At 47.1% G+C, this 27,297-nt stretch overlaps 1 protein-coding gene across 1 annotated transcript; it reads right to left on the bottom strand.

Annotated features, from left to right (window-relative positions):
- dgkzb (diacylglycerol kinase, zeta b) lies at nt 1–27,297 on the bottom strand. The gene is made up of 33 exons (XM_040133810.1): nt 26,288–27,297; nt 24,127–24,235; nt 23,361–23,456; nt 23,092–23,169; nt 22,954–23,010; nt 22,667–22,735; nt 22,516–22,587; nt 21,402–21,518; nt 20,589–20,663; nt 20,178–20,279; nt 19,105–19,187; nt 18,392–18,452; nt 17,825–17,938; nt 17,266–17,406; nt 17,066–17,144; nt 16,074–16,129; nt 15,928–15,990; nt 14,720–14,793; nt 14,302–14,413; nt 13,517–13,716; nt 12,883–12,983; nt 12,432–12,523; nt 11,670–11,739; nt 11,548–11,588; nt 10,602–10,795; nt 8,961–9,050; nt 7,243–7,311; nt 7,055–7,089; nt 6,468–6,511; nt 6,070–6,190; nt 4,333–4,369; nt 4,110–4,209; nt 1–1,086 (listed from the first exon to the last, which is right to left on the bottom strand). Exons 1-33 carry the CDS (start codon nt 27,295–27,297, stop codon nt 979–981), a joined length of 3,870 nt encoding a protein of 1,289 aa, XP_039989744.1. The 3' UTR covers nt 1–978.

The following is a 27,297-nucleotide window of genomic DNA, read 5'->3' as shown; positions in this document are numbered from 1 at the left end:
TACAGCGTAATATCATCCTGACTGCTGTGTAATTAATCATTAGTCATTGATACAGGCTTGACTGCTTTGGCAGGATCTGGCCTCAGCTTCCGTTGCCGTTAAAATTCCAACACTGACGAATCTACCCAGCGTCTCGGCTATGTACACAGTAGATACACATCACAATGAAAACATCCATTTGCTTTACAGTTATGTAACAGACAAAAAAAAATTACAAAACACATCTCATATGTTGACTGAAATATCTAAAAGTCTGACCGGAGCAGTCGACGACTTGCTTCGCTGTGTTTGATCACAAGCAAAGTGTTTTTATCTCTACAAAGGAATCATAAATAGCTAAATTCGTCTGTGCCTAAGTTAAATACCCAAACGCTTATTTCTTCTGAGTAAACAAATACATCCAAAAGGTCACTAAAAGCTTGAGAGGAGACAGGTTTTTGTAGCCGTTCTACCCGACGTGGCGAAAGCGTCTAGTTTCCATCACGTTCAGCTGCAGACAGATGAATGCGGTCGCTGTTTCGCTTTCTGCACACATTTTACACGGAGTCGACACAGACACGCTCAAAATGCAGTTTGTAGCAGATGTGAAAGTCTTTGTGGCTTAGTTTGAGTTCACTTTAGTGTCCAGAGGTTTTCATGTTGCTTAGTTTGGACGCAACCAGAGAACAGAGGCTTTTTCAGGCGTCTACAGTCCCGACTTTATCCATAACAATTCCTCTTCTCTGGTCAATCAAAGCAGTTTGGACAAAAAAGTAACTGAGAATGATCCGTTTTTATCTGTCCACCAGCCTCCTGCCCTCTTACAGCAGAGAAGAAGCATTAGCTGACATTAGCTACATTCGGTCTATGCCCGGTCTGTGGAGTTAAAATAGGACTTTTTTTCCCTTGACCCTGGCTACAGATGTTGAGCTGGGAGAAAGGAGTGAAGGAATGAAAGACCTAAGGACAGACAGATGCTGTGGACGGAGAGGTTGGAGGTCAGACCGCCGTCTCCTGGTCTTCTCTCTGGATCATCTGGTAATGTTGGCAGTTCTCCAGATATTCAGCCAGCTCCTGGTCCTTGGCCTTCTCCCCAGGAGTCTCACCCTGAAAGAGACAGAAACATTTTGTCTAATGTCATCTTGGCCAGGGACGACCCCATCAAGTCTTTTTGGCCCCCATCCTGATCCGAGTCCTTTAATATTGATTTAATCTGCTGATACAGAGCCTGATCTGACACTTCCATTGAGCTAAACGTAGATTAAATGCGTAGCCGTACATAGTAAATCTGACACGGTTTATTTTTCAGAAGATCACCGAGAGACAGGACGTCTCACTCTGATGGAGCTGTTGAGCCACAGAATCACTCTGGTTGTACACAGAGTGGAGCTTCTTCCCTCATAAAGGATCTTTGGTCGAGTTCAGACACACGAACTGAGGACAGCCGAGTTTGGATTCGTTTCATTCATGAACGTTAACCAGTGACGGCTGACATGAGCTGCAGCCGGAGACGGTGGTGACCATAATAAGACAGAGGGAGGAGCGGCACACGAGCCAACCTGCGACTGGACTGAGTCTCTCGGCAAATTTCCTCTCACATTCACCCACTAACGGTCACTTCCGAACGAAAATCTGATCGGCGGCGCTGCAACCCAGGCAGGCTGAGGTGGGCAAACACATCGGAAGGATCAGATTTGGATCGGCTTCGTTTTAGCCTGGATCAGCTCGGGACATCTCTGTGATAAGGTACTTGTGTCTAACGTGTCCGAGTCCACCTGGTGAATCTAGGTGCAGCATTCCCTCTCTTTTAGTTCTGGTTTTGGTCTCCACCAATGCTCCGCTATGTTCACCAGCTGGTCTCTGACTGGAGCAGTGAGAACCAAGCAGAACAGTGAAGTTGAGGCCGTAAAGCCAAAACAAAGAGCTGAAAGACGCCGAAATGCTCCACAGGGCTGAGGAGACCTGCAGAGACCGTGACGGTTCTCTGTGGGTTTGTAGGACCGAGCAACACATAAATATTAAAATATGTTCAGCGCAGCTTTAATTCACAGATATGAGAGTGATAAGTTGATCTCCCAAAAAGTCAAGCTATTATTTCTGAGGATGTTCAGGGTGTGAGGATCACTGAATCACATATGTCCTGTATCATCCTTTTCCAACTTGCTATTGAAGCTGTATGATGTTTACAATAAGTGAAAGACTTCCTGCTTTTGATGGCTGCACCTTCGTAAATATTCCACATACACACATTCCCCCTAAATTTAGCCTGACAGGTTTGGTATCTTACAGAGAATTTATCATCATTATCATTATCATTATTACTATTATTATTATTACAACAACACTTTTTAAAATCCCATTCATCTATTCATTCTTAGCCAAATAAATGAGAAAACTTTAATAACCTTTTTGGTCATTCAGAGACACAGAGACACCGACAGACAGAGAGACAGACGGAGACAGAGAGACAGCTCCTCTCTAACCCTGCAGTGAATCCGGGCTCCACACCGACTCTGGACACACTAAGTAACACATGAACTCTTTTCATTTGCTGGGGAGGAGAAGAAAAAAACTCCGATTATTAGCTGCTTCCTGTTACCACTGGCTTCACCATGGCAACGCCGAGCCACGGCCTTTGTGTGTGTCGGAGCGAGGCCGGGATCCTGCGGCGCTTCGTTTCTCAATGACACACAACATTAATCACTTTGTAGAAGTGGGTCAAATGCTGCTGGAGATCCATCTGAAGCCGGTCAGAAGGGCTCAGGCTGCTGGTGGTCACTGTGCCTGAGAAGGACGCACAGGACTGCCTCACACAGCGGGAAGCAGCCGCCGCCGAGCGTCATCAGAGCCATCGACGGGAAACCTTGGGACAGGCGGGTTTTTCTAGAGCGGCCGTTTTCCACCAACGACTTCTGCTCCCACGGTGAGAGTGCGACGAAGCTGCGAGAGTCAAAGACGTGAGCGTTTTCCACCAACGGAGAAATTCTCCCTCTGCTGTCACTACTGTTCTCAACAGGTAGTGAAAGTCAGTCCAGCACAAAGAAACAGGTCCGTGCTACAGACGATTCGTCCTAGTGCCTTGTTTTAGTTCGTTAGTTCAGGTCCACGGAACAGCCGCTTCACACCGATGGGGACGCGTCAGATTTATACGTTTTCTTCCAGCCATGAGCAGCTCCTCCGTTTCCGTTGTGCGTTGCCTTTTTGAGGAAAAGTGTCCATCAACAACACACTCAGTAAAGGGTCACCACGTTGTCACACTTCATCCTGAGGGGAGCGTGAAAGACACGACTACAAACTGGCAACTTCGTCGTAAAGATTTGGATGTGAACGTGGTGTTTAACGTCCGAACGAGTTCCTGGTGGTTGTCAGGACGTTTTCTGGAAGGAAGTGAGTAATTTAGTGGAAACAGGGTTTTCCGCGAAATAAACTCCCCATTGAAACCCAGTAAAGATCCAGTCACAGCTGCTGTAAAATGAGCTGAACGGATTCTCTCCGTGTTAATGTTGGATTTTATTTCGTAGCACCTGCAGCCGTTCCACCGACGGTCTGTGGACGCGTCTGTGCGTCTTTCGCCCAGCGAGATTCACCAGGTCTGACTCGGAGTCAGTGGTCGGGGGCTGACGTCAGACAGATTTTACCGCTGGGCTGTTTGTGATGACGCTTCACAGGGTAGGATGTGAACGCAGCGTCAGTTCAGCGTCGCAGCGCTGCCGACGGGACTGCAGAGAAAAACTAAACCTTGCTGCTCTTACACTGAATCCGACAACTTAACTACAGTTTCATTAACTTATCGTGAACAGGAAAGGATTTAATGAAATGACATATTACTGGACGGACTCAACTCTTCTCGAAGCTTCAACGCTCCCTTTAGACGGGAGGAAAATGTCATGGCTTCACTTTGCCTCCTTTCTGCAGACAGAACTGATGTTGGTGACACGTGGTCACATCTGCACCGGGCAGGGTTTGATCTGCCGTGGAGAAATGACCACAACGGGAGGTTAACCTGGTGCCAGTTTTCCAGTTTGGCTCAGCCGGCCGCCGGGCTCCGTGGGAGACGAGCGCGTGCTGCTCACAGTGTGAACGTGGAGGGCGTGTGTGTGTGTGTGTGTGTGTCGCAGGTGTCCGTTTACCTGCAGGTCCGTCTTCATGAGCGACGCCCCGGCCTCCACCAGGTAGTGACAGATCCTCCTCTGACAGGAGGTGGCAGCTTTGTGGAGCGCCGTCTCCCCTCTGACACAAACACAACATAAATGTTCATCACACGCAACAAACCGAGGCAGATCTGCAGCGTTGGGAGTTTACTGCTCAGTCGTCTTGTGGCAGAGGAGGAAATGAATTAGAAACTTGACTTACGTCTCTTTCTCAGTTATGTCCAGGTGAGACGTGGGCACTAAAAGTAACCAGACAGAAACAACATCCGTTTAGAAACATTTGACCAAAGGAAGAAAAGAAGAACTGACTGCATATGTCGGGTTTCCAGGGCAACCCAATAAATATATCAATAACAATAAAGATGGTAGTGAAAAACAAACCAACAAAAGAACCAAGCTCGGTGCACGCAGAGCGCAGAAATGTGTCGGAGCCTAAAGCTTAAAGTGATCAATCACCGCTGGAGCGGGCCCCGAGCTCTTCATCACGGGCCCCGCACGTTCACCCGCTGCTGCCGCGAAGGGAAACGTGGCCAAGGGCAGGTCTGGTGCTAAACACAGCTGCGTTCACAGGCTGTTTGTCAGGGCGAATCCGACTCGCACCACCACGGGCGTCTTTCGCCGCCACTTCCTGCTCATCCTGGGAATTTCGTTTTCCAAACATAAAAGACGGACAGGCGAAAGTGGGAAGAAACCAACCGAAATCCAAACGTCTGCACCGCAGCCAGCCATTTTTACACCATTAATATTCATTATTACACCAGTGGACTGGGGGAAAAGTCTTTCTTCAGTTGGCTCCAAACAGGAACCAAACTCACTGCTGATTTTGCCTGTTTTAACAACTACGAGCTGCATTTACATTTCTAATGACTAGTTTTTCTAGACTGAATTTTTTTTTAATGATCGGTGTCAAAAAAGAAAAAAATTTAATTACAGGCCACATTAAATATAATTTGTCACCGTTGTAAAGTTAATGTAAAAGATGAGGAAGGAGGAAAGAACGTAACAGAAGGAAAACTGGAGAAAATTGTGCGGCCCAAAGCAACGATTTGGCTCTTAAGAGTCTGAACGACTAACAGCTCAAAGTGCCGATTGTCTGACAGCTGCAGAGCTGCAACCGTGTCTCCAGGTCTTTATGTTGTTAATAAGCTTTTAATTACAAACACGGCTTTTATGGCGATTTCTCTCTCTTCCGCCCTTTTGTAAAGAGACATTTTCCTCTACAGGTACGATGCCTCTCACACACACACACACACACACACACACACACACACACACACACAGACTGATACTATAGTTAAAGAGAAAAATAAATAGAAACACACCATATCCTGCTCCCAAAGGTGTATGACGGGGAAAGATTCAACGAATCGCTTCAACCGACTCAACCTTCAAGACTTGTATTTTCTTAAAGCCAGAGACAATTCATGAACGACGGGTCAGAGCCGTGGTCCGGATAATTTCTTATTTATTCCGTTTACGAAAGTCAGTTTGATAAAAGGCGACATCTCTTTATTCATATCTTACACTGCACCGGAACCGTTATTCTCCCGGTTTGTCTCTTTTATTCAATTTTAGATTACTTTTATCTTCGATTATATTTTGGATTGTCTTGAGTTGCTTTTACATCCCGTCTCGAAGCCTTCTTTCTCATGTAAAGCCTTTTTATTCACCTGAATTGTTTTTGAAAGGTGCTGCAAGAATAAACTGGCATTATTTGGCCTCACTTTGAAGATGGAGATTTATGTGATTAAAACCACTTTCATGTGTTTCAACTGTGTAAAAGGACCTGAACTACGCTGAATAAGGAGTTTGTGAACAGGTGATAACTGCAGCCACATCCTCAGGTCAACGTTTGTGTCCATCACCCCTGAGGACCGAGCTTCTTTCAGGCTCTGATCTACTTCAGTGCTTAATGGGAACCGCCCCACGCGTCTCTCACCGTTGTCGACGAGGTACTTGACGATCTCCTTGCTGCCGGCCAGCACGGCGTGATGCAGCAGCGTGCAGCCGGCTCCGTCCTGCAGCAGGAGGTCCTGCCCCTCCTGGTGGAGCTCCATCAGCTGCACAACAACACGGGAGAACGTGTCGGTCACCAAATCCAGTTTTGCGGTATTTAATAAAGGCAGAGTAGTGCTCAACATTTCAGTCCAGCAGCCAGGAGCTAACTGGAAGCCCAGTAAAAGAGGAGATGGTTCAGGGAGAATGAGCAGTAACTGTAATTCCTCGATTAGATCACAATAAAGAAAACGATATTATGACACGTAGACAATGATCAGCAGCTAAAAACTGTCGACGCCATCCACTAACAGCAGAGAATCTTTCACTTCACAGACTCACTCTGTCCAGGTCTTCGGTCCTGATGCAGCTGAGCAACTCTGCTTCTATAAGACAGAAAAATAACACAGGCTCAGTCAATGAGCAGCTCAGTCTGGTCCAACAACTTCTTAAAAAGATGTTTTTGTGTAATTCAAAGCCTGAAAGGAAAAGAACCGATTCCACTGGACCCTGAGCTGTGAAATACAGGAATACAGTGCTGCATTTTTGAAGCTGATACCAATATCGATAAAGGGTTAAAAAAAAAAAAAATTTAAAATGAAGAAAAGCTTTTTGACATAAACGTGTCTGTCTCCATCCATCTTTATTATTTATATTTATACACACACACACACAAACTGAACACTTTGGGTCTCCATAATCTTCCCCTAACTAAAATAAAAATACTATGACCATCACATCATCACTTCCAGTCAGACTATCCAGAGAAGCATCTGCAGTGGAAATGACGTGGTTCAATCCAGGCAGACGAGCCTCTGACTCCGCCGTTTGCACAGAAGTGCTTCTCTGGTTCTGCACGGATTCTAATATTTTACAGGTCAGAACTCAGCGGCTCAGGATTCGTTTTCAGAAACTGAAGGACGTTTTACCTTTTCCAGGGTCGTGAGAGGCAGCACTGGAAGGACTGTCAAAGAGACAAGAGGCAAACAGAAGCAAAAGAAAACGTCAGATGTGAACGTGAAGAACTGAAGCGTGCAGATCAGCAGTAAATCATGACAACCACCACGGAAACACCAGCAGAGACGCAGCGGCTCACACACACAGAATGATGTCCTACCTAATCATGGGTCTGAAATCAGCGAGGGTCGTGTTGGAGCGATGGACATTGAGAATCTTTGCCCCTCTCCTTCGGATCACATACAAGAAACAGCCAGGACGAGATGGACAGGTGAATAAAAGATGGACAGTAGCAGCTTCAGCACATGGTAGCAGCAGTGCTACACGTGTACCATCATGTATGTGATGTACTGTGACGATTCTTTCTGAGAAGCTGACACTTTGTTATCTGGGTTTCAGTTTGCCAGTAAACCAACAAGTAGCAGCAACCGAAAACCTTTCGGTCAGCTGTCTGAGAATGATACACTGATAGCATGAGGATAAGACGGGCACGGTAAGCTCATGTAGTCCTTGGTTGGACGTAGAATTTGACAATTGCAGATCAATCAATGAAAAATGAGTCCAAGGTGACGTCTTCACGTCTCGTTTTTGACACAGTCAAAACCCCAAATATAACCTACACAAAACCCTGACTGATCAGCACCTCTGAAGTTTTTGAACTCAACCAGCTGTTTCTTTCCACATTCAGCAGTTACAGAGCAACATGATCCTTCATCTGGATCTGGTGTCTGAGTCCACCTGATGAATCTAGGTCCAGTGCTCCCTCTCTTTTAGCTCTGGTTTTGGTCTCCACCAGCTCCTGAGGGAAACTTCTGGCTCTTTAGCTGTTAAATGCTCCGCTGTGTTCACCAGCTGGTCTCTGACTGTGTCTGTCTGCTGGTTGCTGCTGAGAAGGTAGTGGACGGTGGCTTTTTACAGATGTTTTTCTGAAAACATCTGCCTGCTGCGGCCAAAAACAATGAGATGACAGCGGTGAGAGTGAACCAGAGCGGTAAACAGATAAACTATGAGCTGAAACTCACTGTAAAGCTACATTAAGCTGAGGGGAGCTGATTCTTCTGATAATTCTCTAGAGGTCATATTATCATTCAATAGACTACTATTACAAAAATACCGCTGCCCTCATGTGGCCAAAAAAAACAAAACAAAAAAAAAAACAAATCAGTTCCAGCAGGTTTAAATGTCTTGTTTTGACTTATCAACAGTGAAAAGGAACTAATACTAACTTTGCAATAATATTAACCAGAGAAAAAAAAACAGCTAATCTTTTCACACGGGAGAAGCTGGAAACGTCTGATGGATCAGTGGCTTACATGAAAACTTGATTCATTTCCTGTTGACTGATTTAACTGGTTAACTGACTAATCATTTCGGCACTAATGAGCTTTCATCTCCTCGGGGCAGAAATGAGCTGTGGGCCCCCACTGGCCATCTGTTCCTGTCTGAACTGGAAACAGTGTGTTCACGGTCGCCTTCAAGTGCCCATTGTGTGCTTTTAGGGCCCCGGAGCAGTTGCTCGCTTCCATCAGCTGGTAATCCAGGATTCTGGATACAAAAAGGTCCCCACAAGGTATAGCATTAAGCAAAACCGCACCTAGTCTAGTAATCTGGTTTACACTGCCAACTAGTGGTGACAATATGCCTTTTCTTTTTGCACTGCAGCAGGGATGTAGCGTTGCACTATAACACCAATCTACAGACTCTGTATGACCGCACGGTTTTTCCTCCTAAAGTCTAGTGCGGGGTTTCTCTTTAGGTTTTAAGATCAAGATCGATTTTTGTTTAAGGTTGGATTGAAGTTAAGATCAGTCTCAGGGAACGAATGTCAAGTCACCTCAGTGTCCTAAGAGGCAAAAACAAGTGTGTCTGTGTTGCTACCTGCAGAGAGTAGTCTTAGAGGAGCTCTGGGACAGAGCATCGGCCATCGAACTGTCACTGGAAATCCTCCTCCTCTGAAAGTCTCTCGCCCTAAAAGACAGACGGAGACAGACAGACAGACCTGTCGTTTCTCTGCATCATGCTGTTTTTCACGCTCCATCCTTTGTTTTGGGATTGATTTCTAATTTCTGACTCTAAATTCCCTTTCATAAACAAGGAGGCGGCGGTGACCCAGAAAACCAAATTCACCCAGGGACAAACGCTCAGATCAGCAGCTCCATGGAAACAGCACTTCAAACAGCGGCAGTAGCTCATTTCATCTCTGATGTCTGCGGATAATGACCGGCGGTCCCCCGCCGCTGCTTCATTCACATTCATTCAGCCTCTGAGCAGGTCGCCGTGACAAACCGGCAGCCGCTGCAGGACCCGGTCCGCCCAGCGGGAGGCGCTCGGATCACGTGGAGCGCACCGGAGAAAGGATGCTGCCGTCACCAGCACATGCTGCTGACCGTACCGGTGGTGGAGGAAGTATTCACATCATCTACTCAGGTAAAAGAAGCTACATCGAACTGAGAAAATACTCCGCTACAAGTAAAAGCCCCGCACTCACACCCCTACCCAAGTGACACTTTCACTGTTGTCGTAGAAAGCTGCTTGTAGCTGGTTTCAACTACTTCATAATCTGTATCATGTTATGATGTTTTGTTTTTTCTTTAAGTAAAATCATAATCTGAAAAGTAACCAGTAACTGAAGTAGTGCAGTAAAAAGTACAATATCGCACCCTGATGTAGTGGAGTATAAAGTACAACTACCTCAATGCTGTACTCATGTATAGTACTGCATAAAGGTAGTTGGTTACACTCCACCACTGGTACACACTGCTAAAGGAGTCAGTTGCTAAATGCGCAGGAGCTTTACTGCTTTATCTGAATACGGCCACATACAAACAATCTTCAGAGTACGTGTCACTTTAGACTGTGATTTACAGGAAGCATCACGATATATTACATGGGCCTGTCACAATTTTTACGAGTCTTGAGCTGACCGCAATCGTTAGAACCGTTTCCATTCATCCGAGTCAGAACAGAGACGTCGTATTCCCGTCACTTTTTCCGGGTCCCGAAGCTCTTTTAATCACATCATTTCTTCTGCTACAGTTTAATGGCCCGAATGGAGAATCGGCGCCACCAACTCTTCTCGAGGCGCTTAACTTCTAATGCATCCGACCGACTGCATTTCAATCAGCGTCTGTCGACATTAACATCCTGGATTTGGTTGCAAAGCCAGAAATGTAATTTTTTTTTTAATGTTCCAGCGTTCAATGCTCTTCTTCTTCGTAAGGTGTGTGCGTATTGTTAAACTATGATTAGGCGTTTACTAAAATGATCAGAAACACTTATGTTATCTGTATGACAACGAATCGTCAGCTAGGATTTCAGGATTGTGACAGACCTGTTGGGAAACTGTTCATGTAGATAAAATACCCAGAATGAAAACGGGCTGATTTCGGTTCGTCCAGCGAGTTAAAAAGAGCAATCAAGAAAAATCAAGGTGCTTCGCTACAGGGATGGAAAGACTCGTAAGTCCGGCTTTGTAATGAAACTGTCGTTGTCTCATCCGCCTCCTGTCCTGCCTCTCACCTGGGTGTGTTTGAGGAGGTGGGGGAGGATGGGGAGCAGGGGAAGGCGAACTGTCTCTGCTGGTCCTGGTGTTCCTCTGAGTCCACGAGGTCCGGCATCCCGGGGGAGGTGCCCACCGTCTCCTTTAGGACCAGCTCCGGGTCCAGGATGTACAGCTCCTCCTGAGAGATCTCTGTCACGTAGTTCAGGTGCTCCTGGAAGAAGCAGAGGAAGGAGAACCCACGGGTCATCAGGAGATACCTGACTTCAGGTTTGTGCCATACTGTCCGTACATCTACTTACGAATATTCTCTGGACACCCGAGATTGTTACCGGTTACCATTGTTGCCATTTTGCAGACTAAAAGATCTGTTATACAAAAGTGAGGGCTGTATTGAGTGTGGAAACATTTTGGCAGTGACCACGAAGGAAATAAGCTGCTGCCTTTCTCTGTTTTACTCTGCTTTAAAAACGAAGACGACAACACCAGACGGACAGAGGCCAGCGAACCGCTTGGCCTGACAACACCTGCATGTTTCAGGATCCTGTCTGGGCAGATGTTAAAGAGGCTTCGTGTGAATACACCCGAGTCTCTCAAGCCTAAGGTCGCTTTTTGTCTTTTGATATCAATGGACTTGACCTTCGTATATCAGGATTTACGCCTTTCGGCACAAAGTGGCCGTTGACGTGTCGACAAACGCCTCTCAGCTTCCTGTCTCTCAGTGCTACAGCAGCCAAAGCTACACGCAGGAAGAGCGACAACACGTGGGCTGAAAGTCCTGCCGGTGCTGACCTCTACGGTGGAGGTTACCCTCTGTAGTTGAACCAGTTCGAACACCAGTTCGCTACTGGTTCTGTTTAGAAAATCAGTCCAGAACAATAAGTAACGGCCGGGTCTCATGTGGCCTTGGTCTCTTATGTCCTGACGTAGCAGTGCAGCAAACTAATCCGTGTGTCGCTTTCGTACCTGGGCTCGGTCGATCCTGTAGAAGCGGTCTGCAGTTGTACCTGAAAAACAGAAAGACCACAGATCAGGTTCTCTGTGTGAGCCGGACTCTCTGGTGAGGGGCTGTGCTGATCTGGACTTACAGTCGAGGAAGCACCACTTCATGGAGAGTTTTTGTGAAGACAGACACTCTCCCTTCATCGCGTCACAGTCCTGAAAGAGCGGGAAGAGAGATGAGACACGAACACTGCTGGTTTCTGACACACTTTCAGGTGACGCAGTACCGGACTCTGGTGGACCGCTTTTACTGTTGCCTTTCTCGGTTTCATATCATTTAACACAGAATCAGAACTCGGGTCCGGTCTTGAGATGTTTTTCCGTCTTCCTGGTCTGAGTCTCAACCATAAGTTTTTTAAAGTCTCTGGTCTCGAATGTGTCCAGTTGGAATTTTTGTCAGTTTTAATACCTGGTGCTCTGCCTTCATTCAGCTGTACTGTACACCCAGAGACAGAGAGACACCCAGAGACAGAGAGAGACACACAAAGACACACAGAGACAGAGAGAGACACACAAAGACACACAGAGACAGAGACACACAGAGACAGAGAGAGACACACAAAGACACACAGAGACAGAGAGAGACACCCAGAGACAGAGAGAGACACACAAAGACACACAGAGACAGAGAGACACCCAGAGACAGAGAGAGAGAGACACACAGAGACACCCAGAGACAGAGAGAGACACACAGAGACAGAGAGACACCCAGAGACAGAGAGACAGAGACAGAGAGAGACACAGAGACAGACACAGAGACAGAGACACGGAGACAAAACCTGACCTTTATAGAATAAAATGAACCGTTAACATACAAACACACCCCCCCGGTCCGGTCTCTGCTGTACCTGGTCCAGGTTTTCCTGTAGACGCTCGATGAGCAAGCGGCAGGTTTCCAGGTCACTGTCCCCGGGGACGATGATGACTCCCAGCGGCGTCGCTGCAGAGGACACGTAAAGGGTTAGAGCCCCAGCTCTGAATCTTTAAACTCAGCAGAGTCAGGAGCCACGGATTTGATTGACACTTTTACACAGAAACCGATGATATTTATGTGTCGGTCCGTTTTCCCAGTTTACATCAGAACAAGTTGCATTAATACGAACACAAATGAACAAAAGTGTACGTTGGATGTCTGACAACGACCAGAGAAACTTCTTTAAATCGTCAGTTCGTAGCCGACACAACATGAGTCTCTGTCCGCAACGATAACGGAGCTGAAGTGACGGCGAACGCAGACCCTCTGGGACTGGTCCGCTGTGTCCTTAAACACACTGATCCAGTCTGAACTCCGGGACTCACAGGCCTCCTTCAGCTGGTCCTTGTCGTAGTGCAGAGCCTCGTATGCCGCCATGCTGATCCGGTTCACCCTGATCTGCAGCTTCTCAGGAACGGGCTGCTGACTGCACACACACACACACACACACACACACACACGCAGAAAGACAATATTTACACTGTGAACTCAACCCTCAGGCTCACACACACACACAGGATCAACACACACAAACTCCCTCTACACAAACACAAGCTGCAAATTCAGCCCCTGGACATTTGTGGCGGCCCGTTGTGATGTTTGTGACCGTTGTTAAAAGTCCTTCAGGGACCAAATCTGAACCTCAAGCCGCAACGAAAGAGCCTTTTTTTGAGCTTGGGGACGAGAAGCAGGCGTTTGGGAAAGAGGTGCGTCCGGTTGACTTCCCCGCCTCTGACAAACCCCCCGAGTTTCGTTCTCAAAGGACGACGCGGGTCAAGCGACTCACACAGCAGACGTTTAGCCGTAGCAGACAAAAACGCCTCATTTCATTCCAGTTGGACGTTGATAAGCTCCGACGGTCACTTTTAATTCTAGCGGGACAGAGGACAGTCTGTCTCCGCCGTGACCGCCGGTGAAGCCTGAGACCAGTTGGGACCGCGTTCTTAAAGGAGTTCTTACTCGTTGAGGTGGGGCATGGAGATCCTCCTCTTGGCCTTCTGCACCATGTTGGCCTGGTTCCTCAGGTCGATGTGGATGATGGACGGTGCCAGCTTGCAGGGCTCGCCGTCCACCTGCATGGGGATGGACTTGTAGGTGGTGAGGGTCACTTCTTTGCACTGGTGGAGACGTTCGCCGTGACCCCCCACCTGCAGCGTGGCCTGGACACAAACGATAGCATACACCTGACCTGAAGGTGAGTCTGATTCGGCGCCTTTGGTATCGTTTCTGATCCTTGACTTCTTTCTCAACTTCTTTTAATGTCTTTCATTTATCTTTAACTCGATATTATAAAACTTTAGTGATTTCAAAAGTTTATTTTTTACATGTAAATACAAACACATCCGTACAATCTTATATAACTTCAGAATAGTAGTGAGAGACTTTGAAAACATTTAAAAAATTGTTTTCAAACACGAGTTTCACAGTTTTGCAAAACAAGTTAGTGAAAAAATGGTGTTTAAAAACCTTTCCTTACCTTCCCCCGTTGGTTTGTTTGTTTTGTTACATGAAACAAACTGAATGAAATCTCAATATTCCGTCTAGATCTAACAACCAATCAGTGATTTATGCATCAATGCTGTCTTATATTTAAATGTTGCTTTTCTTTTGCATATTTTTAATCAGATTTCTGGTGGTTTCTGTGCAGACGGAGGTTGGACTTTGTGTGGTGTACGTTGTGATGTGTGTTTATGTTGTCTGATGTGGTCCGACGTGGGTCGGGGCGAGTACGGCCGAGAGCCCACCAGAGACGTCATGGTGAAGCCGATGACCTCGATGCAGCCGTCGTCGTGGCGCTGCGGGTCGAAGTCGTGATGCTCGCCGGGGTGACCCCAAGGCACGGTGCCTGCACAGTACCTGCGGCACACACACAGGTCACTGACTGCATCTTTCCGTCTGTACCGGAGCAGGTAACAGAGCGCAAACATACAGCAATAAACTCGGATTCAGCAGTAAACAGACACGTCCCGCATTTCATTTTTTACTCCAGACGTGGTTTTGGGCCGAGCCCGACGCACCGGTCGTGTTCCGACCCGCACAAAGCAACTGCTTCGAGCTCCTCTCCACTTTGACAGAGCGACGTTTCTGGGATTAGCCGCCGAAAACCAGACATTCTGTCTTTTACAGGAGAGAAATCGCTTTGTCCCGCTCTGCTCACCATACCTGGGGATGTTGAGGAAGAGCAGACACTGTAACTTCAGCTCCTGGACTTTGGCCGTCAGGTCCGTCCCATCACACTGAGAAGGGAGAGAGACACAAATAGACTCAGGCCGTCATACAGGTAACACACAGTTTTCGCCGTACTGCGCTAGTTAGCGACGTGTCGGAGACGTGGCATAAAGCGGACAAAAGAGCTAACGGAGAAAAGTCAGGTTAAACTGCTGATGTCGTCTCCAGTTCTTGTCCCATCCAAGGGGACGGTTACGCTGAGCGTAGATAAAATGGGAAGTTGAACTTCTAAGAAAACTTTTCATCTCTAACCAACACACCTTTTAACAACATGGCCTCCCTCCCCGTTCTGTCAAATCCTAACACCCCTATCTCTCTAACTATTAGCTCACTGGTCTCCAATGAAGTTTGATCCCTCACCATCTAAAGGAAGTACTTCACATTAAACAACCATGTGACGCCCTTCAAGGTGTCAGTCTGGTAATATGACTCGACCACTGAACGTCTCCCACTGACAGATGCTGCGATGCATCTGGTTCCTCTGAGCATCAGAGCTCCACTGTTGTACAGAAACTACTGAAACACATCAGTGAGTCACACTGTTGCTCTGGGTCACATGGTCCTTCATGAAGACACACACACTGTAATTTATTTAGACTCAGCCACACACACACACACACACACACACCGTGCTGCTGCCCCAGATACTCACTCCAGCACCAGATGTGGATGAATCCACCACTGAAAATAGCCCCCAACAAATGCTTTATACGTTTCCTCCTGTGTGTTTGATAAAAACGATAAAAAACACTGAGCGGCTGTTTAACGAAAACTACGGCGACTGTTTAAAAATCAAACGATATTTTTGAGGTGTTTTTAAAGATCCACGTCTCCAGCGGGAACCAATGGGCTCAGAGCTGAGAGCAACAGACGGAGGAGGGAAGTCGGGAACTAACACGTGGCCGGTTTTGGTCTATTCATTTGTTGACAAGAAGAAAATATAGAAAAACACCAGTCTCATCATTCAAGAGTCAGTTTACATTGTCTCTGTTTTTGACTGATTTAAACTGATGTATTTTACCAGTGTATCTTTGCCAAAATGTTCCTCAGTCCTTAGAAATAAGGTCAAGAATATGCTTCAGAAAGGAAGATCACGGCGAGTGAAACTCTGGTGTAGACTTTCGTTTTCTGTCCGTACTCACCACCACTCTGATGTGCTTGGCGAGGTCTTTCGAACTCCCGCTCAGGAAATCTGAGAAGGCCGTCTGAAACGCAGACAAATACGTGGACGTCAGACAAACGTCCTGCGTAAATGGATGAACAAGAACCGATCGGTGAGGGCACTTACCCCTGCATAGAACATCTTGTTCCTAAAGCGGCTGTTAAACTTCTCTGGGTTCGCCTCTACAAGACAAAAGCAACAGAAACATTCCACCTGTTCAGTGCACGCGCTTTCTGATTTGGCATTAAAGCCATCAGTGACTTCAAACACTGAATCATAACCCACGTCCTGGCTTTTCATCTGACAAACAAAGGAAGAAGTGGACACACTGTGGGTGGACCAAACTTATCCTGCTTACATTTCCGTCCATCATTCGGTCTCTCGGTTCCATTACATGAGATTTTAATTTGATCGGATGCATTTTTATTGATCCCCGAGGGGTAATCAGGTCATTGAGCGGCAGAGGAAAGGATGGAGATAAGAATAGAACAAACACGGCAGGAACACTGAAGATAACATGGCAAGTAATTACAACAGCAGAACACACGGAGGACAATGCACGACGCAGATGAACTCGTGCATCTGACGGCAGATTCACAGGATAAACGATCTCAGAACCTTAGACCCCGAACATCGTCGCTGTCCACATTTCTCCGAAATGTTAACTTCTCCCTAACTTCGCGCCTGGCTCCAGACCTCCGAATTTTTCGGGGATTCAAACGGTTCAGATTCGGTCATCTCGTGTCCAGTGACAGCTGCTTCCCTGTTTGGAAACACAACCTGTAGGTGGCGCTGAGACTGTCCTCTACTGACGAGAGCGGATGAAATTCTGACGGACAGTTTTCCAATCAACGCGACAAACGCGTTACGCTCCTGCTCCCAGCTATCGCTACCTAACCGAACCCCCAGATTACCAGCTGAATTCAGCATTTACATTAAGGAAACAACCGAGAAAGATACCAAAGCATCTGATTCTCACTGGACAGCAACAAAACGCACCTCTGGGTGTTTAAATCACCTGCCAGTTTGAATACCGCTCTAGATGTCTATAAACCTGTCCCTCATGACGTAGCGACGAACCCGGTTTGGCAGTGGTGTTAGCGTGTGAGGGGACTGACCTCTGGATTCATGGAAGCCCAGTGTGACGTGAGCGTCGAAGCCCAGACTGAAGTAGTTGTTGAAGACGTCAATGGGAAGCTGAGAAACAGCAGTGACACGAATGATCAGACTCGGTGTTCAAAATGACCCGTTTAAAGAGCTCGGCGCAGGTTCCGTTTCTTTGATAACCTGAGTGGAAAACAGTGCATGTTAAACTGACTTTGTCTGTCTGATGCTCGTCCCTCTCGTCCGCCGGGGCGTCGGGGTTCGCCTCCACGTTCAGGTTCCACCGGTCCAGCTGGACGATGTTTCCGTCCTCAACGTGCGACAGGATCTTTGTTATCGGTTCATCGGTGTAACCCTGCCAGAGGAGGACAGCACGGGTCGGTATCAAACTCGTCTAGTTATGTGCAGAGTTCAGCGAACAACAGCGCTCTTCAAATACTTCTGTCAAGTTTTTCTGTTTCGTGGTACTGCAGCTACGTGTATTTTATCTGAGTTGCTACTGAATTTATTTCTGTTTAAACTTTACTCAGTTAGTCTCATTTTCTCACCAAGATCGTCGGACAACCACGCAAGTTGCTCCAAAGTTGGAGAACTTTGAACGCAGGAGTGAGGAGTGATTGCAGCGGAGTGTTAAGTAGGAGCGCCGCCCCTACTTAAGTAAAGCTATTTATAGATTTCATATAGAAGCAGCTTCACTAGAAGCAGGAGCCGAGCCCAGAAGGAGCTTCTGTGCAGCTCCAGTAGAGCTCCAGTTAAAGTCCAGTTGAACTCACCCCACCCCAGTTGAGAGTCCTCGCCAGGTCGTTGCCGGTCCCCAGAGGAAGGATGGCCACGGGGGGCTGAGGACGAAGATTCAGCTGGTCCAAAACTGACAAGATCCATCCAACCTGAACACACACACACACACCATGCCTACTTATCACGGCTGACCCAAACAACTGCAGACCTGTAAATCTGTTCTGAAAATCATTTATCGCTTCAAACTTTCCACTGCCACGGTTTCAGTTTTTAACGCCTCCACCAGAGGCGCCAAAGTGAGATTCGTTAAATTCAACACAATCGTTTTACACATTGTCCTTCGCTAAAGAGAAAAAATACAAATAAAAATACAGACGCGAGAAAACTAACTGGAAATAATAGTGTGGGAAGGATTTTTAAAAGGAAGGTTTAAAAATCAATAAAATTAACTGTAAATTAATGACAATTAGTAGTGTGGAGGTAAAATAAAGTGACATTTTTAAGGTAAAAGAAAGTTTGACAAGTTGAATTTTAAGTTTTCTTTTAAAACTTGTAAATTCTCAAATCTACAGGCAGACAAAAGTTGAAATCCTTGGACTCACGGTCCCGTCTCCTCCACAGGCCAGGATCCTCAGGTTGGGCACTTTGGCGTACAACTCCAGCCTGCGGGAAACACAAAGCAAAGCCGGGACGGTTAGATTGAATTATTTAACGGTCCAGGTTATGATTAAAATTAAAAGCTCTTATAATTTGTAGAAATGATTTATGAGCCCAAATGTTTTAAGCCATGTAGAAATTAAATAAATATATCTCACAACAAACTGTTTCTCTGAATATAGTATCATCTGTGGTGATGAGTAAAAGGAAAAACAATAGATTATGAAGAGAACAATCATTCTGATGAATCATAAAAGTTGTCTCAGGTTTATTTGGTTTATTAATCAAACCTACAAATATCACAGATCAACTCTTTTTAGATGGAAAACAAATTAAATCTAAACTCTCGGAGTAATACTCTCAAGTTGCTTCTGTTATTGCTCCACTTCAGCATAAAACTGCAGTGATGTTGTCTGATCAGCTGCAGGATCCAGTCACCACCAGATTTCTAATAACGGGGTGTGTTGCTCCTCCAAGGCCGGTCTCGTCTCCCCGCAGGGATCCTCCGTCCATCCCCGCCCCCCCAACAGAAAAGTAAGGAAACTGGAGCATCCTCCACGATGGCACACCGGAAGGATTTCTGGGTCAAGGGAGGTGCGAGGAACGATCAAACATGGGAACTGGGACGTACCCGGGGGGGCACCGTGGCTGATCTTACCCCTCTCTGGGTCCACCCTTCGTCAGGTCGAACACCTGCCGAGGGTTCAGGTACCACATGAAGGACTGGATGATCTTGGCTCCCTGAGAGAGAAAAAGAAAGAAAGAAAGAAAGAAAGAAAGAAAGAGAATCTCTGAGGTCAAAAGCTTTGAGGGAAAACGTGTTTTAATTCAAATAAAACAAGTGCAAACTACTTGTACGACACAACAAAGAAAAAGTTATTTTCAGCCTGGGCCTATTTTCACATTTTACGTCATCATGGACAAAAGTGTGATCGAAATCAATTTCTTTGCACTAAAGCTACAAAATTCCTCAATCTGTGTGTGCTGCTCTAAAAAAGAGCAATTACGCCAACTACGCTTGGTCCTTTCCAACACAACAGGAGTCTGAACTTGTTGGCTTTAGGTCACGTGCGTAGGTGGTGGAGCAGGAAATGTGGAAAATCTCTTCCTACGCAACATAGTGTGGCAGATCGTAGCTGCAGCTCAAGAAAAGAGCCGTCACTCCTTGATTCTGAGGGACGGAAACCAAAACCTGCTTTTAACTGTGCAGCCGCCGCCGGAAACCTAGAAGTGACACCACAACATTTTGGCCGGACGTCCACAGGAAAAACAACGAGAACCCAGGTAGTAGAGCTGAAACAGTCCGTGCGTCCACAGAGAAGATCGTCAGTGTCTCCGACAATCACTTTGAGTCTTTTATCAAGCAAACATGTCAAACATTTACTGGTTCTAGCTTTTCAGATGAGTTTCAGATTTGCTGCTTTTCTGTTTTTACGTCACTGTGAACTGAACATTTTCAGGTGCTGGACCATTGGTTGAACGAAACTAGCAACATAAAGATTTCACCCCGGGTTTTTGGAGCTTGTGTCTGACGTCTCTCATTATTATTAGTTACAGTTAACTGATGAACGAAATGACATGAATTGATCATGAGAACAATCGTTAGATGCGGCCCCAGGACACTGATTGCACATTTTCCCTGCAGCTTATCAAACCAATAATCAAAAACATGGGCATCAAAGATTCATCCTCCTAGTCGCTCTGGTGATGTTTTGCACGGAGTCTAACTACCTGGTTGCCGCCACTCTTCGGGTTAACAAACACCAGCAGAGGCTTCATGAGCTGAGAGGGGAGAGGCTTCACCAGGAAGGGCTTCCAGCGGCCATCTTGGAGCTGAGAGACACAACGGAAAGTGGGTAGAAACATCCGCTAGGCAGACATATTCAAAAGTGTGTTGACCGGCTCTGAGCTATTGACCCCACCTCATTAACCGTAACACACCCAACGTCCTATTTATATTAGAGCTGCTTCAAAGACTGGGTGAAGCAGCCGAGTCTGTGAGTCTTTTGAAGATTCAGGGTTATTAAAGTTCAGACGAACCCTGACTTGACGCTGCAGACGAAGAGCAAGTGATTCAAAGCATAAAGCAGCACAGCAGCTCCGCATTAGATCTGTTAGGTATTTACTGTACTCGTTTCTCACCTCGGCTCCCTTCTTGCTCGACTTGCTGCATTTCAGCGACGTCCTTTTCTTCTTCTTGCTGGACTTTAGAGACGACTGCAGAGGGAAGACAAACGCGGCGACGTCAGAGAATGTATGGGTCGGTCTGCGCGAGCTGTCGTTCATTTCACGGTGCGAGGACCTGAACCCGGTTTCACGCCGACGTTACAGGGACCACCCTCCCTAATCCACACATATCTAACAGACAAACTAACCTCCGCCACACATAAGCATAGCACAAATTAAAGCAGTGTAGTAATATATTAGTGAGTAGGAATAGGTTTAGACTAGTGTAAGAGGTAACAATGCTGTCTAATGATAACCGTGTATTTGTTTTCATTTTTTAGATAAACTAGTTTTTCTTTATGGGTTGGGAAAACTCTCCTTCAGCCACGTCATCGATTTGGGTCACATGAAAAACACTTGTCATAAAGCGGCAGTTTTTTCTCTGCCAGTGAAAAGTGGATGTTTTGGAGATACATGCTTTTCAATGGGACAGCAACTAAAAGGTAATGGTTACAGAATGACTGTGGTCAGTAACGGTCCTCACACGTATAGTAATGCTTGTACAAACTGTGTGTGTACTGCTATCTTCGTGAGGGCCAGCTTCAGTTTTAAACCATCGTAGTGAGGACAGGTCTGTCTGTGAGGACATTTGGGACGGTCCTCATCACTTCAAAGGGCTTTTTGAAGGTTCAGATGTGGTTTTAAGGTTAGAATTAGGGTGTGTGTGTGTGTGTGTGTGTGTGTGTGTGTGTGTGTGTGTGTGTGTGTGTGTGTGTGTGTGTGTGTCACCTGTGGCCGGCGGACCCTGATGATCCAGGTAGGAGGGATGATGACGGCAGCGTGAGCTCCCAGAGAGCAGCACTCCTCTATCTGCTGCAGCATGAAGCACGTCACCTTGTTGTGATACTGAAACACACAGAAAGACAGACACAGACAGGAAGTCACCTGACAGCTTCCTTCAACATCTGCAGCTTCTTCTTATTTTGCAGAGAAAACCAGAAAGGAGGAGGAAAGTGTCGACAGCTTTTTAAAACACTGCACATCCAGAACAAATTTCAAGCCTAAAAGGTTCTGAAGGCAACAGTTAATGTCAAGACAACAACATATTTAGAACCGTTTGCTCAGCAGCACAGGAAGTAGCAGCTGTGCAGCCCCGAGTGGCCTCTATGTTGTCGTTCCCCACGTGCCACAGTGAAGATCGGACGAGCAAACAAACGCATTTCGTTTGGTGCTTCTGGACGGCGGCTGTGTGGACGCCTTAACCTCCATCCTTCCTCGTGCTCTCCATCTGATACAACACACCCAACTGCCCCCGATGCCACTAGTGCCTGGGCGTTTGAGTGTGTCTGTGGGTAAGTGACAGGCCCGTTGTAAAGTTCTTCGCTGAAAAAAGCACCATTTGAACGCAGTCCTTTAACCGTGTAGCGTTCTGTACCGCCGGAGCTCCAGAAAGCCCCGGCTTCAGTCAGCTAAGACAGCGGACTGACACAGCTCACTTGTTATTCAGCTTGTAAAACTTAAGGCCTTCTGCAGTTTTAAACAGAGAAAGAAATCCTGCTGTTAAGCCGAACTCACAGGGAGCCTGTGTAGCAGCCGCCGTGGCCACAGGTGGGAGCTACAGGAAAAAGGTGCTAAAACACTCGGGTAAAGTCATAACGTCAGCAAACTTTATTGCGACATCTAGATAAAGGTATTTTGATGAACATTAGCTAACATTAGCTTTAGCAGCAAAACCCCTGAGGGTACTGGACTGAGAGGCTGCGTTTGATTGGTTATGAATTCAAATATTTTATTATTTCATATTTCTTTTTTAATCCCAGCCTTGTATCCTGTGGGGGACAGAGACTGTTTTAGTGAACGACTGTCACCTCCACCTCCATCTGAACGCCGGACGGCGACTTACCGCCTGTTTGCACCACGAGCAGCTGATGGCAACAATCTCTTTGCTGTGAAACGAAAACTTCTGTTGAAATCCCTGTTGGTGAGAAAACGAGAGACCGAGTTAGCTCTCCGGCCCCGGGTTCTCCGAGCGAAGTTTGACGTCTGAAGCTCACCTTCCCACACTGTCGACACTTCCCCGTCTGGCGTCTCCTGTGGACCCAGTGATGTCGCACAACGTTGGACTGAAACACAACCGTGTGTTAACAATTCGTGTACACTGGGTTCACTCTAATTTTGATGTTGTGCATTTAGGTGAATGTGTCACATGGAGTCTGTTCTGATCGTCTTCTGGATTCTCGCGGTTTTTGTAGTCGACACATCAGAAACGCATAAAAGACTGAGCGCACAGCACATAATCAAATTACAGAAATGAGACAAACTCCACCCAGCAGACACTGACCTCTCGAACGGCCCGAGATCCTGGTTCTCTGAAGGACGGCTTGCACCTGAAATTGATCTGATCATAAAGACAAGAAACTGTGAGCAGAGAATAATCTCAGATTACATCGGTTCATTTGTTAGAGGAGCCAGCGTTTACCTTCTCCAGCTGCTCCATACACATGTTGTGGACTGAAATCTTACATCCGGCACATTTCTTCCTCGCTACTGACTTTTGCTGCGTAAGAGAATAACAGATTTATTGCGTAGTAACAGCTACTATTGCTGCTTGACAGTTGTTTTACCGAAAGTGTAAAGGTGTCACACAAAGCCAGCGTGACGGCTCTTGGCTCCACTAAACAGGACACATTCCTCCGTTATGTTTGGCAGCTTTGGAAATTTGGCAGCTCCGTGGACGCTGCAGCTCACCAGTGATTTAGCGATGCAGTACTGCTCTCCAACGTAACAGAAGTCTCCAGAACCATTGGTCTCGAACCAGATGTGGTCCCCGAACTGGGCGTTGTCCTGTGACGGATGTAGAACAGTGCACATTAAAAACTGCCCTGCTCACAACTGTCTTCACCACAACGTTCACTTTAATGCAGAAAATCATCCCTGTCACTGCCAGAGCACGTCACCGTGTTCATCAGTACAAAGCATTTTCTGCTTTGCTCTGTATTTGCCTGCTTATTGCCGCCACGCTGGAATTCCTGTCTTGTGATCTGTGTGCAAACACCAGGCAGTGAATGGAGGCCTGGTAATAAAGGAAATCAGAAAGGTGCGCGGTAGATGCGGCAACTGCAACAACAGCTGTCAGCAGGTTATATTTAAACATTTCTGATTAAGGTATTTCCTAATAAACCACAGAGTGTGGGAAGAGTTGGTCCCTTTAAACCTACAGGGTGTTAATATTTGGACATTTTATTGAAAGTCTTGAATAAATAAGCCCTATTTCTAACCGAGAGTGAAAAAAAACAGAAAAAAATTATATAACTATATGGTAAAATGGTTGTGACACACTGACATCCTGTCCAGGGTCAAGTGCTACAACCACCATCTTTGATGTCAGGTGTGTTATTTTCAGTGGATGAGTCTCTTTCCCATTTCAGCCTGATTCTCCAAAGCTTAGAGCAGCTGGAGTTTCCCTTAGATCGACAGCTGCTGAGTTTGCGACTGAAGCTGAAAAGCGACTCACGCTCCAGTCGACGGTGCTGCTGGGCTCCTGTAGCGCGCCGGTCTGTCCGGACGTCGAGACGCTGGGCTGCGTCGCCACGTGCTGCGGGCCCGACTTCGCGATGGCTTTCCTGGAACCACAAGGAGACACGCAGCCTTTCAAGGAAACTGTTCCACTCATTGCCTTTTTTACATCTTTACATCTCAAGTGCAGGACAAACTGAGTTCCTTTACCAAAGAGCTTTAACGTGCAAACAAAATGTCGGACGCCGATTAAGGCCACAAGCTGCAACGCCTCGCTCTGACAGGTAAGTTGTTCTTTATACTAGAAGTGCTGCTGCAGCTTTTACCTCTGTTAACAAAATGTTTCACGCCCGGCTTGTACAACTTCCCTCGTGAGCCACTTCACCGCGGAGCTGATGAAAACATCACGCTGATTAGTTTTTAGATCCAATAAGCTGCACTGCAGAAATGAAGTTGTCATCCATGTTCGGCTTCTTTCACCTGGTGTAACCATCCATTTATTTAGTCGATTATTAATTACTGATGTAGTCTCTACTGCCGTTGCTATGGTTACCTGCAGCCTAATACAACTTAAGCTCTGATTCACAGCAGTGACAAAACTGTTGACCACAACTTTTTTGTTGTTTAGGGGAACGATACAGTTTTAACAGATGCCTGCCAGCCAATCAGAGGCAGGTATTCTCTGTCCTCCTATTAATGTTAAAGGGCCTCGTTCACAGTATAAAGCTCGTAGTGAACTGAGTATCAGTGTGACCATCTCAGGGATTTTTTTTTTTTTAAAGTGCCTGGCGACAAATCTACCGACTTATTTCTCAGCGAATTTGCTCTCGTGTGGCTGCAGCAGCACGTTTAGTCGACCAATCAGCAGCCAGAGAGAGGAGCGAATGAGCTGTGAACGCTGTCTGTGCGGGGAACTAAATGACTTGACTGTTTAAGGTGAAGTTTTTCTCCAAACACAGTTTATTCCAGTGTCCGATCCTCTCGGTTCATGACACTTCAGCCCCTCAGTTTATACGACAGCCTCCAGAAAAAGACGCGGAGATCAGACGCAGATTTAGATGCATATCGATGAGCTGATAATAAAACCTGGTTAAATTTAGCTCGACTTCATATCGTTAAACTTTCGTTTTTAAGAATCTTGTCTATATGTAAATATTTGCATAATGACATCAATGATGTGCAAATTAGTGCGTCGCTACTTTCCTTGGAAAATGCTGAGAATCGATGCCAGAGAGTTGTCGGATCAGTCTCTGTTTCATCCGCATTTTCCTGTTGAGTTTTGTATATTTTCAAAGCCCATCCGCAGGCTGTAACTGTGGTGGTGTATAGCACTGGTTCATGCTATATACTAACTAAACATCAATTTAAATTTTCAAGAATAGTTGAAGGTAAATGTCTGACTCTTCAGTGTTGTTTTCAGACAGATTATTTAATTTTTCGGTTTTTCGGTTTTCCTGCCGCGTTCCTCCTTCGTGTTCTCATCTCGAATTCTTTGTATCTTAAAGACGTTGTTCACAACATTTCAACAGACAAGGCTGTGGCAGACCGACACTGCGTCCTGTACCCTCGAGTGAGATCCCAGACACCTGCTCAGGCATCCAGATGCCACAGAGCGCACACACACACACACACCTAAGCAACAGAGCCGCTCTGCTGTGATCAGCGATCAGTCGGTGAGTCAGTCATGTCATTGTTCGTGTGAGCTGCTAATGAGCTTCAGCTCCACGGAGGATGTTTGCGTCTGGAGCAGAATCTCCGGCCGAGATCGGGAGTCATTTGAATCACTTTAAGGCTTATTCATGCCCAGCACTTTCTCGCCTCCTACACGCTACAGGGTGTGTCGTCTTTCTTTCCTGCTTCCTATCCACAAAAGGCACAAATAAAGAAATCTGAACCTTTTCATTGTCTTTCTAGACTCTCTCTTCACTCCACCCATGTACTGGACGTAAAACCCATTAGTTTCCTTACAAACAACTTTTCAGTCCACATGAAACCAGGGGAATACGCAGGAAGTAAGAGGAGAGACTATAAGGAAAACACCTGAGTTTTAAAAATAAATGATTACAAGTCTGAAGATGTTTACGAGCTTAGTAGATTTGAGAAGTATTTTTCTCAGTAACAGGAAGACAAGCTGAGCTAACGGCAGCCGGATTACATACAGCAGGAAGGCACTCCAGCTCTCCAGGCGCGAGTCGTAGCCGTGGGCCCCCAGTGGACTGAGGGCTCCGGGGCCCCTGTAGAAGGCCGGGTGGTTGAGGTAGTAGACTGAACTCCTGTGGCTGGGCAGCGGGGGGCCTCTTCCAGGCCAGGGGCTCCCAGCTTTGGAGATGGTGGAGATCCTCCTCCTCTTCCTCTGGCTGGAGGCACGATAGCGGCTGTAAGGAGCAGAGTCTCCTGCAAAAACCTGAGAGGAGTTCCTCCGGAGGCAGCGAGGGGCCCGGATCAGGGGCCGCGACGTTGACGACAGCTGGGGCGTCCTTCTCGTCACCTGCCGGCCGGAGGAGGGGGGGCTGGAGGAGGGAGAGAGGTCCCTATCAGGAGACCAGGAGGCGCCGTCGTCCTCCTCCTCGGCCAGCCGCTCCGCCTCCGACAGCTGACTGGCTTCTGATTGGCTGTCGCTGGCGATGGAGTAATCGCCGCTGTCGTCATCTCCGTCTGAGTGGAGGCTGCTGGAGCGCGAAAATATCATCCTGTTGTTGGCCCTGCCCCTCACCTCCACCTGCTGTTCTCCGGCCGGTAGCCCCGCTCCGTGCCCCTCCTCATCCTCCTCGGCCATCTGGATCAGACTGGCCAGCAGCATGGAGGGCCCCAGCAGGTGGGTGTCGATGGTCCGCAGCTTCCCCACCTTCTTCCGGCGCACGGCGAACCTCGGGTTGAGGCTGGGGGTGGTGGTGCTGGAGCGCCTGCGGGCATGTCTCGCCCACCTGCTGTGTCTGGACGTCTTCGCCAAACGCCCCCCGCCGGCGCACGGCGGCCCCCCCTGCAGCTGGACACTGGACCGGCGCCGCTGGGTCAAGGTGGAGGAAGGAAGTCCGACGCTGGACCTGCGGCGGGCCTTACTGGTCGGGACGGCCACGCTGGGCCTCCGCTGGTGGCAGGATGTGGCCTTCGCATCCACCTGCAGAGCAGCTTCCTTCCTCTTAAAGTGACGGCGGAAAAACGTGTCCAT

This window comes from Xiphias gladius, chromosome 8 (assembly GCF_016859285.1).
Source record: "Xiphias gladius isolate SHS-SW01 ecotype Sanya breed wild chromosome 8, ASM1685928v1, whole genome shotgun sequence".
Taxonomy (NCBI): domain Eukaryota; kingdom Metazoa; phylum Chordata; class Actinopteri; order Istiophoriformes; family Xiphiidae; genus Xiphias; species Xiphias gladius.
This window is presented reverse-complemented; position numbering and strand designations above follow the sequence as displayed.

What these genes read in the sequence shown, in the direction of transcription:
- dgkzb (XM_040133810.1), bottom strand. Translation starts at nt 27,297, where the DNA reads ATGGACACGTTTTTCCGCCGTCACTTTAAGAGGAAGGAAGCTGCTCTG. An exon ending in CTCTTCCTCAACATCCCCAG is followed by an intron (nt 14,414 to 14,719) that starts GTATGGTGAGCA and finishes TGTGTGCCGCAG; the next exon opens with GTACTGTGCAGGCACCGTGC. An exon ending in GGACCAGCTGAAGGAGGCCT is followed by an intron (nt 12,524 to 12,882) that starts GTGAGTCCCGGA and finishes TGTCCTCTGCAG; the next exon opens with CGACGCCGCTGGGAGTCATC.